Source organism: Cynocephalus volans, chromosome 14 (genome assembly GCF_027409185.1).
Source record: "Cynocephalus volans isolate mCynVol1 chromosome 14, mCynVol1.pri, whole genome shotgun sequence".
Taxonomy (NCBI): domain Eukaryota; kingdom Metazoa; phylum Chordata; class Mammalia; order Dermoptera; family Cynocephalidae; genus Cynocephalus; species Cynocephalus volans.
The window spans coordinates 30,793,958-30,810,782 of record NC_084473.1 but is presented as its reverse complement, the minus strand read 5'-3'; the positions used below and the strand labels follow the sequence as shown (position 1 = coordinate 30,810,782).

General features: G+C 32.5%; 1 protein-coding gene across 3 annotated transcripts in view; it reads right to left on the bottom strand.

The window, feature by feature from the left end:
- Positions 1-16,825, bottom strand: part of BIRC6 (baculoviral IAP repeat containing 6) — a 244,234-nt gene that overhangs the window by 126,279 nt on the left and 101,130 nt on the right. For 2 of the 3 annotated variants that reach the window (XM_063078979.1, XM_063078980.1), the window contains exons 30-40: positions 15,888-16,107; positions 15,188-15,321; positions 14,363-14,473; positions 12,258-12,385; positions 8,704-8,835; positions 7,431-7,646; positions 6,652-6,835; positions 5,712-5,867; positions 3,948-4,081; positions 3,171-3,324; positions 1,017-1,133 (exon numbers count right to left, since the gene is read on the bottom strand). In XM_063078979.1, coding sequence (XP_062935049.1) covers positions 1,017-1,133; positions 3,171-3,324; positions 3,948-4,081; positions 5,712-5,867; positions 6,652-6,835; positions 7,431-7,646; positions 8,704-8,835; positions 12,258-12,385; positions 14,363-14,473; positions 15,188-15,321; positions 15,888-16,107 — 1,686 coding nt within the window. Of the gene's footprint in view, positions 1-1,016; positions 1,134-3,170; positions 3,325-3,947; positions 4,082-5,711; positions 5,868-6,651; positions 6,836-7,430; positions 7,647-8,703; positions 8,836-12,257; positions 12,386-14,335; positions 14,474-15,187; positions 15,322-15,887; positions 16,108-16,825 lie in introns of all 3 variants that reach the window. The other variant, XM_063078978.1, reaches the window with a different exon arrangement.

The following is a 16,825-nucleotide window of genomic DNA, read 5'->3' as shown; positions in this document are numbered from 1 at the left end:
GTACCCTACAAAAGGGATTCCCATACTACATGGGAGATAAGACAAAATGATATTAGTGTACCAATACTAAGATTACAGAACACTAGACAATCCCTTCTGTTCTCCTTTTTTCTATCTATACCGTCTAAGGCAAGAAATAAACAGAATTACAAAGTGAAAGAATTCAATTTAACATAAGAAAGATCTAAAAACCCAAATTTCTCTATTGAAATGGATTGTGCACTCTTCTTCATACAAGAATCCTGAGTTCTGCCTACTATCTCTACCCTTCCACTTACTCTGCCATAGAGAAGGTGAAGTCATTTGTAGGCCAAAGAAAAATAAAACTATCACCCTCTCCTCAGCACAGCTCCTCAGTCTTTGTCCCTGAGAAAGTATTCACCAGATGCGGAATTCACGTATACAGAGAACCAACTTTTCACATCCATGTGTTCGGCAGGGCCAAATGAGAACCAGTCCCCCATGAATACCAAGGGACTGTAGTTTCAACACATGCCATATGTCAAGGAAGGACTAAAATATTTACCATCAGCCTTTATGAAAATGTCTGCCTTTCTTTTCTGTAGAGAGGTAGCAGATCCTCTCAATTCCGGGGTTTAGTTAGCAGGCCTATTTGGCTGTCATCCTATCCTATGTCTTCCATCCTAGTCTTTATAGATGTTACTTAAAAAAAAATCCACCTTATCATAGATTTGGATATAATGCAATGAACTCACAGGCAGCTAACTATGCAAGCTTCCCTCAGAATTTCATTAACTTCACAATAACAAAAAACACAATTCAGGTTTGGACTGAACTTAGAGCATACATAAAGGTTATTTTGGGTTCCCTCCCGCCCATTTGTTAATCTGTTGTCTTAACTACTAACTTAGACGGGGGAGAGGTGCTATATAATAAGCCCTCTCAGACTCATACCAGACATGGAATTTTAAAACCTGTCCTTGCTGAAGGCACCTGAATATAATCAAGAAATAAATCATTCATTACAATACCCATAGAATGGTAATTTTACTTACACATAGGAGATGTATTTGTTAACGCCTGTAAAACGGAATCTGCTTCCAGAGTAGACATCATTTTCAACATAAGTTCTGCTTGCTGTTCCAGTCCAACTTCTAGACGAGCATCTAGGGCTACAAAAAGCAAGTAAAAGAAAAAAAAGCATATTTGATAATTATTACTCATTCCCTACCTCCGACAATAAAATGTCAATCTGAACCTGAGACAGGGTGAGGAGAAGTTCTTCCTTAGGGAAGAACAACTCGGCATGTGGTATCAGAGCCAGAAAAGGGAAAGAACACCCGTGCAACAGAGGTTAGAGACAGGAGAGTGGTTATATACAGAGATGGGTAGAACAAATAAAGTGAAGTAATGATAATGGAAGCAAATACCTGAAGGATAATGAGAGCCAGGTTTCTCATTGCCAGAAAAAAGAGGTACAAATGTGTAGAGAAAAAACTAAAAGAAACCTTATAGAGTTAGATTACAATCAGATATATAGATGCAAACTAATCATGTTCGGTATATATAGATATATATAAATAAATATAGAAATAAACACATATACAAAAAATGTACGTGTGGACACATACACACATTCCCTAGCTCTGTCCACCAAGAGGGCATGGAAACAAGGGACCGAAATAGCAAGTATATCTAGCACCCAAATCTTGGTTTAACCACATTCCTTCTTTAAAAGGGTTTGAAATATCGTACTACTTGCAGAAGTGGGTAATTCCTAGACTGAGGCAGGTAGAGCAAATGATGAGCCTGGGGTATCATATTTTCCCACAGGACAAGGAACAGCTCAAAGAATGATGAAGAGATCTCAAAAAGACAAGAGACCAGATTAAAGGAGATCCTACTGGATCAAATAAATAATGACAACACTGTGAATGTACTTAATAGTGAACTGTACACACACACAAAATAGTTAAAATGATAAATTTTATTTATATGTTTATAATAAAAATAAATAAATAAATGATAATAACCAATTATAACCCACTGAATAAAAAAGAAAGCCATGGGTCCATTCAAAACAAAATGAATAAACTAAAAAAAATTTTAAAAAGAAACTTGGTAAAGAACAGGATATTAATACAGTTTCCAAGTACCACTCTGTTCCTACACCCCCAAAAAACTTTACAAAGGGGAAATGAGTAACTTTACAAAGGAGAAGCCCAGCAGACACTTCCTTAATTAAGTGATTAAACTTAACACCACTAGTAGGGGACAAATCAAACTCAGAATCAACCTAATAGGCTGCAATGAGAAAAACTGAGCATTATTACTATGATATTACTGCCAAGATGCATGATCTCAATCTAATCATGAGAAAATAGCATTTAAACCCAAATTGAGGGACATTCTACAAAATAACCAACCTGTAATCTTCAAAAACATCAAGATCATGAAAGTCAACTCTGAGAAACTGTTGCAGACTGAACAAGACCAAAAAGATACAACAAATAAATGCAATGCATGATTTAGTACTGGGTCCTTCTGCATAAAGGACATTATTTGGACAACTGCTAAAATTTGAATGGGCTCTCAGCGTTAGACAGTAGTAATATTAATTTTCTGAGTTTGATGGAATATACTTCTTGTGCTTATGAAGAACAAACAAAATTAAATTAAAAAAATATCAGTTCAAAAACTTACTCTCAAATGTAAGGATAACAAGCATTCTCTATTACACAAGGGTATCTGCAATATTTCAGTAAATGTGTGATTGTTTCAAAATTTAAAAATATTTTATAAAGAAAAATTAAATATGTCTCATATATGCTACATGACTACAAAAGCACAAAAACAAGATTCAATGTGGTTTCATTCTGATTATAAATAAAATACAAGTTTATTATTAAAGATAAGAAATTTTTAAAAAGCACAATTAATTAAAATCATTATCTATCACACACAACTTATGAACAGCTTTTGCTAGGTGTTATTGTGAGAAAGAAACAAAAAGATGGATTATAAATGCAAGCTCCTCCAAACTGACTAACAAGAGAAATACACAGCTCTGAATAGCACTCATGGCACAGATGTGATACTAAACTCCTCTAGCATACATCCAGGCTCAATTTTTCAAGGGACAAAGTACACATAAATTGAGAACTTGTTTTAAGAGTAGCATATGCCTTAAAATATAAACATACACTTACCCTGAGATACTGAAACACTAACTGTCTGTGATCCATTCTTCTCTGTATTTGCTGGTGGCTTTGCTACAGGAATTCCCAGACCTCCAATGTAAGGGTTGTAATTGTAGGTGCCATAATCAGCACCCCAATAATCATACCATGTACTGCTTATTGGCTTTAAAGAATGGGAAAAAACTGCGGTTTATTATTGTTTTTTCACTGAGTGACACATTATATCATCTAAACCCAAACAGGACAACAAAATAAACATTCTCCCCACCTTTTAAATTCCAAAAACCCACTTATAATTTTAATGATTTACAAGAATGGTTCAGTGATAATCTCTTCCTTTTCTTCCAAAATCTAAAAAAAAACTTATTTGTTTAGAAACTGAGACATAACTAGCACCCTTAATAAAATCTCTTATGCATCAAAAGAACAATACCACTATAAAGTATTACAGGTGTATCTTCTTTAGAAAAGTGGAGACTAACATAGAAGTAGAATCTGCAATGAACGAAGCTTGGATGAGTTTTAAATGGTTACTGGAAATGTTTGTAATCCATAACTATACTTCCACAAGCTTACTAGTAGTTAATATCACTATAACATAATTATTACTGGCTATATTAATAAAAATGGTATAGTACCTATAAGCAATTTGATGCATTTTGAGTATGCTTAATAATAGGTTGCATTTGGTGATAAACATGTATATTTTCCTCTTTTAAGTAATTACTAAGCCAAAAGTGTAAGATGAAAGACTTAAATTGCAAAGAATATTCTAATGTATTATACCTTGAAAACTTTGGCTGCCAGAGGATCCTTTTCCAAATCAATATCTAAAGGATCAATGTCAACTTCCATTAAATCTTGAAGTAGTTCAAGGTCAATTTCTTTATCCTTTTCCAAAGAGGAGAGAGGAGGTGCCCCTTCAAATAATTGAAAGCCATTTTATTGGTGGATCTTCTCACATAAAATTTAACTAAAATGTTGCTTTCAGTTATGGAAAAAGTTATTTTACTTGCATGTAACGTACATGCCTACTAACAAAAAAATCTCTCAATTTTTATACGTAACGATTAAACATTAAAATTAAGCTTAACAGTTAAGCAAATATATCTTTCCATAACACAATGAAAACACCAATGCAATGATATTTGATTTCCTAGGGAAAAGACCACCATATTTTTTAAATCAAGTTGCATAAACTTTGCTACTAAAAACAATCATTAACATTTCTACAACAAACATTATTCATTCTATTACATCCATTATTATAGTAATGCTACCCAGTATTAAAAAGAAAAGCAAGTGGGAGCGCTGCGACGCTCCCGCCGCAGGTTCGGATCCTATATAGGACTGGCGGGTGCACTCACTGGCTGAGTGCCGGTCACGAAAAGGACAAAAAAAAAAAAAAAAAAAGAAAAGAAAAGCAAGGAAGATTTAAGTTATAAGACTGCTATTTATTTTTCTATTATGAATCAGAAATCATTTTGGAGATACCCATCTCCAAATTTTTAAGTATCCCTTACTACCCTTCCTTTCCCATCCATCTCATCCTTTTGTTCAACATATATTTACAGGATGCCTATCGAACGCCAACCTGTAGTAGGATTTGAGTAAAGATTAATGATACAAATCTCCACCCTCCAACAGATGAAGTTCAGAGGTGGGGGTGCACTATAGTTTAACTAACCACACATGATACATGCTAGCAGAGATGGTGCACTTTAATTTAACTACAACATGATACATGCTAGCAGAGATATCTGAGTGTGCAAAGGGAGCACAGAGAGCCAAGTCCCCAACTCTGCTGACAGTGGCAGAAAATGCCTCTTAAAGGAAGGGTATGGTTTATGTGAATATTAGAAGGGGAGTTCATCATGTCTTATTAGAGAAGGTTGATTCCAGATAAAGAGAATATCAGGAGAAAAGATCAAATCACAAGAGATTAAAAAACGACAAATGGTTGAAAATGACTGCAGCATCTGACAAATATAGGGTAGTAACCATAACAGAGTTTTGAAAAGTAAGGAGTATCTAGATCACAAAGGACTGTGCGTGCTAATTTACAAATACAGTTTTGAAAAAAAAAGGAAAGAAAGAAACAAAAGAAAAATACACCAAAAAAGCTTGATTTTAAAGAACAAGAGCTTTTAACCTTACTATCTTCACTACTGTATATCTTGAAATGTCTATGTAGTATCTTCTTCAACATAACCAAATCTGACTGTATCAAAAGAATTAGGACATGATGAAATGATAGCACTTTGTTATAGTATAGAAGCACTCATTCAGAGAAGCAAGGAAAATATATTTATCAGGAAAATACCCAATGCTATTTATAAGGCCAAAGACCTAATATAAAAATATAAAAATCAATTCTACTCTTCACTAACATTCCTTATTTTGAAACATACGCAGCTACTTTGAAAAGTTTGTAGAAAGATTCACATTATCTTTCAATTCTATTTTTCCACATTTTCAAGTACCCTCATATTTTTATTTAATAGAAAGAACTAAAGGATATTTTAAATAAAACATAATTTTAAAATTTACCTGTTATATCATGCGTCAAAGGTTCGTCTATAGTTTCCAGCAACTGTACTGAAGACTGCTGAAGAGAGTCATCAGAGTCGCCAGCCGTTGCACCTACATCATCACCCACTGTTCCTTCTTCCATGGCTTCTGCAGCTACTGGAGCCAACAATTCTCCTGTAATGTAAAGAGACAGTCCTAACTGCTTTAATAATCTATACATGGAATTCTGAAAAATATTAACCCATACGTTTTCCTCCAGTTGAAAGAATAAAATAGTATGTGTTCTACCACCTATAAAAGAATCTGAGGCAAATGAGCCCCCACAAAGAATACCAAGACTCAATGTATTACCTTCAAATGACAAAAACAAGTAACTAGCAGCAGAAAACACAAAATGGTTAATATGTACAAGGAGTTATTATAATAACTTTAGAAATATTATCCCACTTATTATTCACCAAAATAACCTTATAAGGAAGGTACTTTTATTATCTTTTTTTTTTTTTTTTTGTCCTTTTCGTGACCGGCACTCAGCCAGTGAGTGCACCGGCCAGTCCTATATAGGATCCGAACCTGCGGCGGGAGCGTCGCAGCGCTCCCAGCGCCGCACTCTACCAAGTGCGCCATGGGCTCGGCCCTACTTTTATTATCTTTATTTTACATATGAAAAAACTGAGGCATAGTATAAAGAATCAGTAAGCAGGACACCACTGGTATAATGACGAAGCAGACTAGCTCCAAAATCCATGCACTTTAACAACTTAACTTTATCACAGCTGTCGACATAATTAAATACAAAAGTAATTCTAAATGGTTGCTACTGCTGTAACTTGTAAAGAGACTTTTATGCTTTTAGGGGTTTACAATTTCCTTTAAAGATTACTTAGCTGAACAATGACAAGCTAAGTTTGACATATACTATAAATTATTCTGAAAATAGAAATAAATTCTGACAAACCTGCTAAAATATCCTGTAGCATACAAGTTAAGGAATACTGAGCCCAAGCACCACCCCAAGATATATCTCCTCTATTGAAGTCAGTTCCGACCAAAAGTAACAGCAGTCTTTCCAACTGAGGTTCATTCACAATCTCACACAGATGAATAGTTGGCCTTGTGGCATTTGCAATGCGAGCTAGAACCTGTAATACGTTTTATAAAATTAGGTATTTAAATAGCAATTACATATGTTTTTTTTTCAAAAAAATAACAAAAATCTATAAATACTTTAGCATCAGAGTAACAGTTTTCAATAATGATGTATGACTTTGGTGTCAAAATAATCACGTGAGAAGGAATACAAAGGAAATTAATTTCATGAATCAAATATCAAAATCTGGTTTACATCTGGGTGGAAAGGTTAAGAATAATTTCCATGAACAGTGAATATGCTACAGGAAAGCAATCATGGCATTAAAAGTCCTTCATTAATATGACACTTATTTCTCTATTTCCTATTTTAATTAAGAAACGTCAGTTGGAGACAGATATTCCCACATTACCTACATTTCAAACCATCGAGTTTTAACTAAATTGAAATATAAATCAGGTTTCCTTAGGGATAAATGAATTTTTAATCTTTCAAGGCACAATAAAAAAACTAAACTGCAAAAAAGGAAAATCAAAATTAGGACTATTTCTCTTAATTAAAATCTATTAAATAAACTACATCATATCCTGGTTCTTTTTCTTACCTTATAAGTCTATTCTTATAAATTATTCTAATATTTAACTCACCTTACAAACAAATAATAAGAGATCTGCATGACATGTAAAATCCATGGAGAGGAGAAACAGAACAAGTTTTTGAACTACTGAGATACAACGCTCATGAGCCAGAGTAAATGGAAGTGGTTCTATCTCTGGATTTTCTTTTGTTGTTGTAACTTCTGTGTCTAAATTGGAACGGGACCATTCTGCTGTCCGACGTAAACGAATTAAATCCTTAAAGTGCTGCACACAGAAATTTACAGTATTTAAATAAGTATTTATTTTATGATAATTTTTTCAGTATAAATTTATTTATGGAAAAATATTTATATTTATCAGCAAACTTACAACTTCTGAAGAACAAAATTTTTAGATAAACTGCAAGTTTCAAAAAGTAAGATTATTAAAAACTATATTGACCAATATTTCTTACCTATTTAGAGTAATGTATAAGATATATAAGAGAATTTCAGAAAGTGAAATTCTACAGAATTCTATAGGTCAAATGTAATAACTTAAATAAATATTACCAAAACATCCTAAACATAATTCCTACAAGGTTAACAATAAAGAAAACTAATATAACTTCAAGTGCAAAGTATTAATTCAAGTTATTTCAAACTCTGGTAGAATAATTTCATATTTACAAAAACATAATACACAAACTTGCTTCCTACATATAAATATCATTCCCCCAAATAAAAAATATATATATATCAAGTTTTAAAAAAAATTTATTTACAAATTACTTGAACTTCATATTCACTTAGAAAAGAAATGCTATATTTCAGCCTTGTGAGCACCACTAGATCCAAAATAAGTTCCACTTTTAAACCTAGCCCTGAAAATCTTCCAATAATGTAACTAAGGGGGAAAGGGATGCCAAAGTTTTCACTTTATATATTAATTTTATTTTTAAGGCTGACACATGATACTTATAATCATCTTATATATTTCTTATTTTAGTATGAAAATAATAAACAGCACTGTCAATGCCACATTAGCAAAACTGTACATTCCAATGACTCTTCTATGTTCAATTTACTATAGCTCAATCCACTTTGAAGGTATTACACTAGAACAGTACTTAAAGTTCACATTTATCATACATTTCTTTGAGTTAAAAGCTACCCTACCGAAAAAAAGTCCATAGTGGATTTTTTTTCTGTTGATAAGTAGAATAACATATATTTAAGTTTCCTGATCATTATTAAAGATACTAACCACTCAAACAATTTAAAATACTACAGGCAGAAGTGATTTTTTCTGAGATAATTACATTAAAAAGTATAGATCATACCTTCGAAGTAGCCTGCTTTAGTTTTGCTTGTTCTACTAGGAGTTTATATGATGATCCTTTGTTACTCTGTATTTTTTCTTTTTCCATCTGTTCTACCAAAGCCTTCTGTTTTGCTTTTAGTAGGTTAAGTTGCTATAAAAAGACAATCAATCTTAAAAATAATGTTTAAAAAAAGTAAAATTATTGTACTCCTCACAGAATTCATACATCCAAGCTAATGCCGTAACTCCCTAAAAGATCTAGTAATGAAATTTTAACTGTGTTGTGCTCATTTTAAAAAATCATTTCCAAATCCTGACTCAAAGATTTTGCCATGTTATCATTAAGTAATCAGCTCATTACCTATGGCAGAAGGAAAGTAACTGGAAGACTTTCCTACACAAGCCAATAAAGATATTGGGTGACAGACTTTTTTAATAGAAGAAAACAACTATTTATTTTTATATACATGGGGAAGATATTTTTATCGCTTAACACTTTTAGCTTTGCTGTTATGGGTATCTCCCTCAGAAGTAGCACATATTTTTACTGACTACAATGTATATTGAGAAGCTAAAATAAAAAATAAAAATTAAAAAAAGTAGCATATATTTTTGGTATATCTGTTATTAAAATTTTTATTGATTTTATATGCAGCTTTGAGAAAATCTCTTGTACACTTTACCCAGTTGCCCCTAATAACAATATTTTGCAAAGCTACAGTATAATTTTGCAACAAGGTATGGACATTGACACAATTCACCAATTTTATCCAGATTTTTTCAGTTCTACTTGCACTCATCTGTGTGTGTGCTTGTGTTTATTTAGTGTATACAATTCCAAAGTTGTAAGTTCATGTATCCACCACAACAGTCAATACTGAATAGTTTCCATCACCAGGTTCCTTCATGTTGTCCTTATATAACAATACCCATCTCCCTCCTATCCCATCTCCCCCATTCCTAAACCCTGGTAATCTACAGTCTGTAGCAATGAACAAATAGACCAAGGGAGAGAAAAGACTTTTTGCCCATGAAGACCTTACAATGAGTTAAGTGACTTCCACATATAGACATATACAGTTATTTTAAATAGAAAAATCACTGGGAAGGTATAGAAACATAATAAATAAATAATTTATATGTTAAGATCTTATAAACCTGCCTTCTCAAAGAGCACTTCCTAAATTTCTACTCGACACATATTTTTGGGATCACGGAAAAAAATACTAATATTATATTAAAAAGGAAAATCCACTTGGCTGTTAGCTCCATAAAGGAAGAAAAATGTATCATAAGTTAAAACTAGCATGCACATGTAATAATAAAAAAAAGCAAATTTAGAAGAATTACTACAAATCTGTATTTTCAGAAAATTTTCAAAAGTTCTACAATTATAATCAAGAAAAATATAATTTTTATTTTCAAACAACCACAATTTTAATTATTGTAAAAATACATTTGTCTTCCCTAAACTATTCGAGAATAAGTTGGCAACCTGATGCCCAATCCCCCGAATACTTTACTGTGTACCTCCTCGAAACAAGAATGTTCTCCTACAAATCACAATACAACCATCAAAATCAGTGAAGTAACACTGATGCCCTACCATTAATTTCTCCTCAGATCCTCTTTTAAGTTTTGCCACCTGTCCAATAAATGTCCTTTATAATAAAAAATCAAACAGGAATATTTGACAAAGAAATATCCACTGGATTATAGTCTAGCTTTTGTTTTCCATGTTTATATCCTAAATTAAATACAGCAGGCATAAACATTAACTGGTCAATATATTTTAGCTGTATTTGAAAGGATGCAAATTAGTACTAACTAAAATTTAAAGAGTCTCAAAAAGAAAAGGGAGTTGAGAAGGATACCTCATATCATTTTTCTTGTAGAAGACTGACTTAGCTTTATAGTTGAAAATCTTAGAAATGAAAAATAAACAACTTAGTGCCAAATCCACCTTTAAAAAAGACCAAAAACTTTCATAAACTTGCTAGATCTAAGGATTTTCATATAAAATCTCATTTCATCTTAAATCAATTATGCAAATAGTTTTGGAACTGCTACATACAATATACTAGGCTCCACAAGGGTCTTCAAAAAGTTCATGGAACGATTTGTGTTCTCGTATAATTCTATATTTCCACGAACTTTTTGAAGTGTCCTTGTACACTAGGTAGGAATCAAGGATATAGTTTATAAACTCGATGAAGTGTCTTTCTCTAGAAGAAAGAGTAGGATACCTTTTGAAAAGTAATTACATTAAAGTAATGGCTCATAAGAATCTGACATCAGCTTTAAACTCAATCCCTGTTAGAAATGCACATCAAATAAATATTATGTATAAATTGAAGGGACAGCATGTAACTAATGTAGGCCACTACTGGAAACCATGAGGATTCATGGTGTCCTGTGCATGTGTGCACACTCCCATGCAATGAAAAAGTAGAGAAGGGAACACACACACACACACACACACACACACACACACACTTCAAAAAGAAACAATGGAAAACTAAAGAAAGGATTCATCAACAGAAAAATGGACAAACAGATTTTAGAATATTCAAAGAATGGTATAATAGAAAAAAAAAAAAAAAAAGAACTACTGATATACTCCACATAGAAAAATCTCAAAAACATCACGTTGAGCAAATGATGTTTTCAAGATTTATTCAAAACACATACTGCATGATTGCACGTATTATTCAAACACATACTGCACGATTCCCTAACAGTACTTTAAGGAAATCACTTACAGTGAAATGTACAAATCTTAAGTTAACAAAATAAAAGAACACTCACAAAAAAGAAGATGAATATAATTAAAGGAAGGATATAGTCTACATAGGACAACACATTACATAAGAGTACTATTCTAATATAGAAACTAGGGAAGACCTCTTTGAGGAATGGAATATGAAATGGCTGAAAAATAAGTTCAGTTAACCAGGCAAAAGGGTAAAAAGTACCTATGTAAAAAGAAAAAAACTATTTAGCATACACAAAAATCCTAGATGACAAAACTGGTGTGGGTGGTTCCAGGAACTCAAATTCAACATAGTTAGAGCTTTAAGAAACCGAATTGAAACCTTAAAGTTGGATAGCAGGACAGATGATGGATACTGTAACACCATATTAAGGAGTATGACCTTCACCCAAATGTCAAATAAAAGCCACTAAGAATTTAAGGAAGGAATGATATGATCAGGTTTATATCTAAAAACAACTCTCTATGGGCAGCAATTTCTAGGGGAAAATGGATTGCATTAAGGAAGAACAAAGGCAGGGAGGCCTTTTGACTAGGAAAAAAATAATGGCAACCTCACTTAAAATGGTAGTAAGAGATGGAAAAAGGTAAACAGTTTAAAGAACATCACCAAAAATCTGTATACTACATATTGTAGCCATTTTACAAATAATGAAACTCAGTCTCCAAAGTGTTAAATCATTTCCCTAAGGTAAGTAGCTCATTTAATGTCATACCTAAGATCTGATGGCACATCTATCTCATACAACCTCCAAAACAATACTCTCAAACATTAAAACAAAAAATGTAGTGACAACTACCTGTTTATGATGAACAAGCTGCTTTCTGATTTTTCTGGAATATAATCTATCAAGGCTACTGCTGCCTTTGGAAGATCTATTTAAGCTCTGAGTGTGCAGATTATTGTTAATAAAACTCCACTGGTTACCTATAGGGGGAGGAAAAGTTTTATTAATAATTCTGTTAAATGTGAATTTAAAGTACCTTTCATATCCAGAAAACACAAAACACAATTGTGTGTCAATCATGACAAAGAAGTTTTAAAGAAAATTAAAGAAACCATTGTTAAGAAATTGCTAAATCTGACCCTACAAAGGTTAAATAACTGTTAATGCTCTAACCTAGGCCCTAAATGACTTTATGACCAGAGTTCTCTGTCTCCAATCTTTCCTCTAGAATAACAGCCATCTTCCTCGACAATTGTTTAAGATTAATCTTTACACAACACTGCTTGATGTCACTCAGTTCTAACAACACTCACCTTTGCCTATGTCAAACACATACGCTTTTGTGCAGAGACTGAAAAAAGGTACTCAACAATTTGACTAGCTGCCAAAAAGAGGTTAAACAGTTCAAAAACTAGGCTGTGTAGCTACATTTATTCTCATTTTTCTGTGTCATTCTTTTGATTAATTCAGGCCCAATACCACACTTACCAATCCCCAATTCTTTACTCATGTTTGCCTAACTAAAAATATCTTTTCCTCTTCTCTGTTATATGTCGTCTTAGCTCAAATTCCTCAAACCCTAAAAAAACTTTTCCACTAGTAGATCCATACTATCTGAACAATATAAATAAAAACTAACACTTAAAATACTATCTGTTATAGTCTAACTTTATATTATAATTTTATTCATTTTAATTATATATCTTAACTTCTATATCCTGTAACTGAGTAAGCTGACCTACGGACATTCGTAATTTGTTTTACAAAAAAACCAATATAAAGTAAATTTCCTGTGGATAAGGAAACTGTGGCATATCTACACAATAGAATACTACTCTGCTATAAAAAAAATGAAATACTACCATTTGCAACAACATGGATGGACTTAGAGAAAATTACATTAAGTGAAACAAGTCAGGCACAGAAAGAGAAACACCACAGGTTCTCGCTTATTTGTGGGAGCTAAAAAATAAATAAATAAATAAATATACAAACAAATGGGGGGGAAGAAGACACAAAAATCACAACAATTGCTTGAATTGTTAAGACAAGTGAACAGATATGATGTAGTGGGGAGGAGGGGAAAGAGGAACAGGTAAAGGGATGCTACAATGTGTGTGATACAAAAAATTAACTACAATGTACATTGAGATGTTTAAGTAAAAATAAAAAATTTTTTTAAATAAATAAAAATAAAAATAAAGTAAATTTCCGGGGCATCAGAATTCCCCACCATCTTCCAAAACATAATATACACTATAAGCAATTGATTCAGCTATAAAGTATCTCACGGGAATTTTAAAATATTGGGAGACTGACAATGTGTAGAATTCCAAATTTTATGGACCTTAATGGCTGTATTTAGATATTAGATTTAGCTATATCAAAACCTTTATAAAAAGCCTTGTTAACTGGGAAGAGGGGAAGAAAACGGTTGGTCTTACAGTTTGATTTCCTTTAATTTTTCTGTGCCTCAAGCCTATGAAGAAAGATTACAATTCAAAAAAGTGGAAGAATTTCTCTATCTAAACATAAAGGTCATTTGTAGTTAATTAGTAGAACTCGACAATGGTAAATCAAATGACACACTATACTAACATAACAAAAAACTATAAGAACTCTTCACAAATTTCCCTTTCATAACTCACTTATATGTATATTATTATAAAGTGTTTAAATAAGCATAGGAGGAAAACCTTGTGAAAGACATAATTGTATTTAGAAACTAAAAGTCATATACAGACAAAGAATCTTGACTATCAGAAAGTCCTTAACATATAAATTCTATCTTTAAAAAGATTCCTGGTAACCTGATTTCGTATTTTCAATAAATTACATACAGCTGGTAACTCCAGGCCAATAGCCAGTTCTGGAACAACTGCAGAGTCACTCAAAATTCCCACCAACATATTATTATAAACTTCTGATACCTGTCATAAACCTCTCCCTGTCTTTACCATTCAAAGGTTTCTTTGCAGCTGCAGCTTCATCTTCAACAGTTGCCACATAATCCAGCAACCTGGACACCAGCATAACAACCCAACTGATCATGGGAATATCTAGTACTCCTGGACAGAGATGAGAGGGGGAAAAAAATCCAGGTGAGTGTAAGAGTCCTAATAATGTCTGATAAAATAATTGAGATTAAATATTTTATAAATCCAAAAAATACCATATCATTACTAACACTAATATTTATATATAATAAGCCTGAAACTTAGGTATCGATGGCCACAAATTGAGCAAAATATCAAATCTAATGAAAGACAAATGCTTCATGTACAAAAATAGATTAAATGCAGGCTGACTTCAACAGATAAACTAGAAAGCAATGTATAAGATGCTATTCTTGGACTCACAGGTGACTGAAATAAAACATCTCTCAATTTACAATTCATATAATACTAAACTATGTTCTAAAGTTTTTATTCCTGCAACAATTTTCTTGCTTAAACTAAGCCTTTTATCATTGACCAGAGCACCAACTGTGCCTTAAAGCTTAAACTTATATAAGGGCATTTGATTTCAGTTACGATAGTACAGAAAAAAACATAAAATTCCTAAGATCAAAGTTCAAATAATGAAAAGGTAATAGACTTAAAAAGCAATAAGTATATGGCAATCACATGAAGGTTGCTCTTTGTAAAAAGTCTACATCATAAAAATATTAACAAAATGTGTTACAATAAATATTAAGATAAATATTTCAGAGAAGTTGTTTTAAAAAAGCAATATTTATAGGAATCATATTTTCACTAAAGATCAACGCTTTACATTAATACCTTCTGTCCTCCTATGCATCGGTAATTGTGGCTGAAGAGGTGACAATAAATCATCTAGGAGATTAAGTAAGCTTTCTAATACTCCACTATTACTGAGTGATCGTTGACCAATGCAGGAAAGTAACATGAAGACCCTGAAAAAAAATATAAAGAAAATATCAAGTAAGAATCAATTTACTTGTTCAATTTTTAAAATAATTTACATTGAAATTGAATAAATTCACTGAAATTTAATAGAGTTTGCCCCTAAAAACATATTATATGTCAGGTTAGGTAAGCAAGATTTATATCTGGAGGTATAATGTTAAAATTAGCTCTTTTTCTAGCTACTGGTTCTACAGAATTTTCTAACATTATCACCATGAAATCAGGAACTTAGTGAAGAATAAGAGAACTTTATCTTACCCTCAAAAAAACACAATTAACACACAAAGTAACATGAGCTGATAAATAATTGTAAACACAGATCTATAAATTACACACGTTCAATTAGGAAACTAAAGAGTGTAGATTAGTTATATCATGTATAATTATCAACATAGTGCTGGTGCCATTCACTAGGCATTCCCAAAACCCTGAGTAGACCTGCTTTATTTTTTCCACACTTCAAAATCACATAAACAAGATTTCAAAATCTGACCAATGACTGTTAGAAACACAAATCACTAATAACAAATACCTCCAATATTTTCTGACCTACCTATCCTGTGGAAAGATGAGAAGCTGCTCTGAATTGTACAATTCCTGAAGAACATTAGAAAGAAACTGACCCCACCATCTTTCACCACCACATAGCTGAACAAGCAGAAGACCAGTATGTAGCCGTATCTTTGGAGTTCCACTAATGCACAAGTGTTTAAAGAGCTCTTCACAGGCCTGGGCATGAAATGTGCTCTGCAAAACTGCAGGAACAGAGTGTCCTATTACAAGAAAGAAAACAGTAAAATTTCTTATTTAAGTGTATTGTATAATATCAAAAAGCATGCTTAGATATGCCTTCTTCTTTACCATCAATCAGTAGACAATTGTATTTATTTTGCTATTTTTTTTTACTCCTCATATATAGAAATTTAACTATCAAATACATGAAGGGGAAAAGAGCTAGCACTTACACAAATTATATCTCTTGTCTATGGCACTAGGTGTACCAGATGGCTGTGTTAAGTAAGAGAGTGAATGTGAGAGAGTGTGTGTGAGAGTGTGAGTGTGTGTGTGTCTCTGTGTGTGTGCATATGTAATGATCAATAATAACTCCTGTGTGTGTGTGTGTCTGTGTGTGTGCGTGCGTGTTGGTGCGTGCATATGTAATGATCAATAATAGCTCCTCTGTGTGTGTGTGCATGTGCGTGTTGGTGCGTGCATATGTAATGATCAATAATAGCTCCTGGCTAGAAAATGACAGTTCCATACTAGGTTAGAAATTAATGAAAAGTTTTCACTGTTGAACTTTTTAGTATTTACTACTCTGCCAGTAACACAATAATGTGCACATCAACAACACAAACCCAAGAAAAGAAACCCATCAAAACTCCACTTAAGAAAAATTAAAATAAAGGGAAAAAATGGGTGAACTTAAACAGATATTTCGTAAATATTCACATTAGAAAGGAAATCAAAATGAACAATACCCAGAAGATA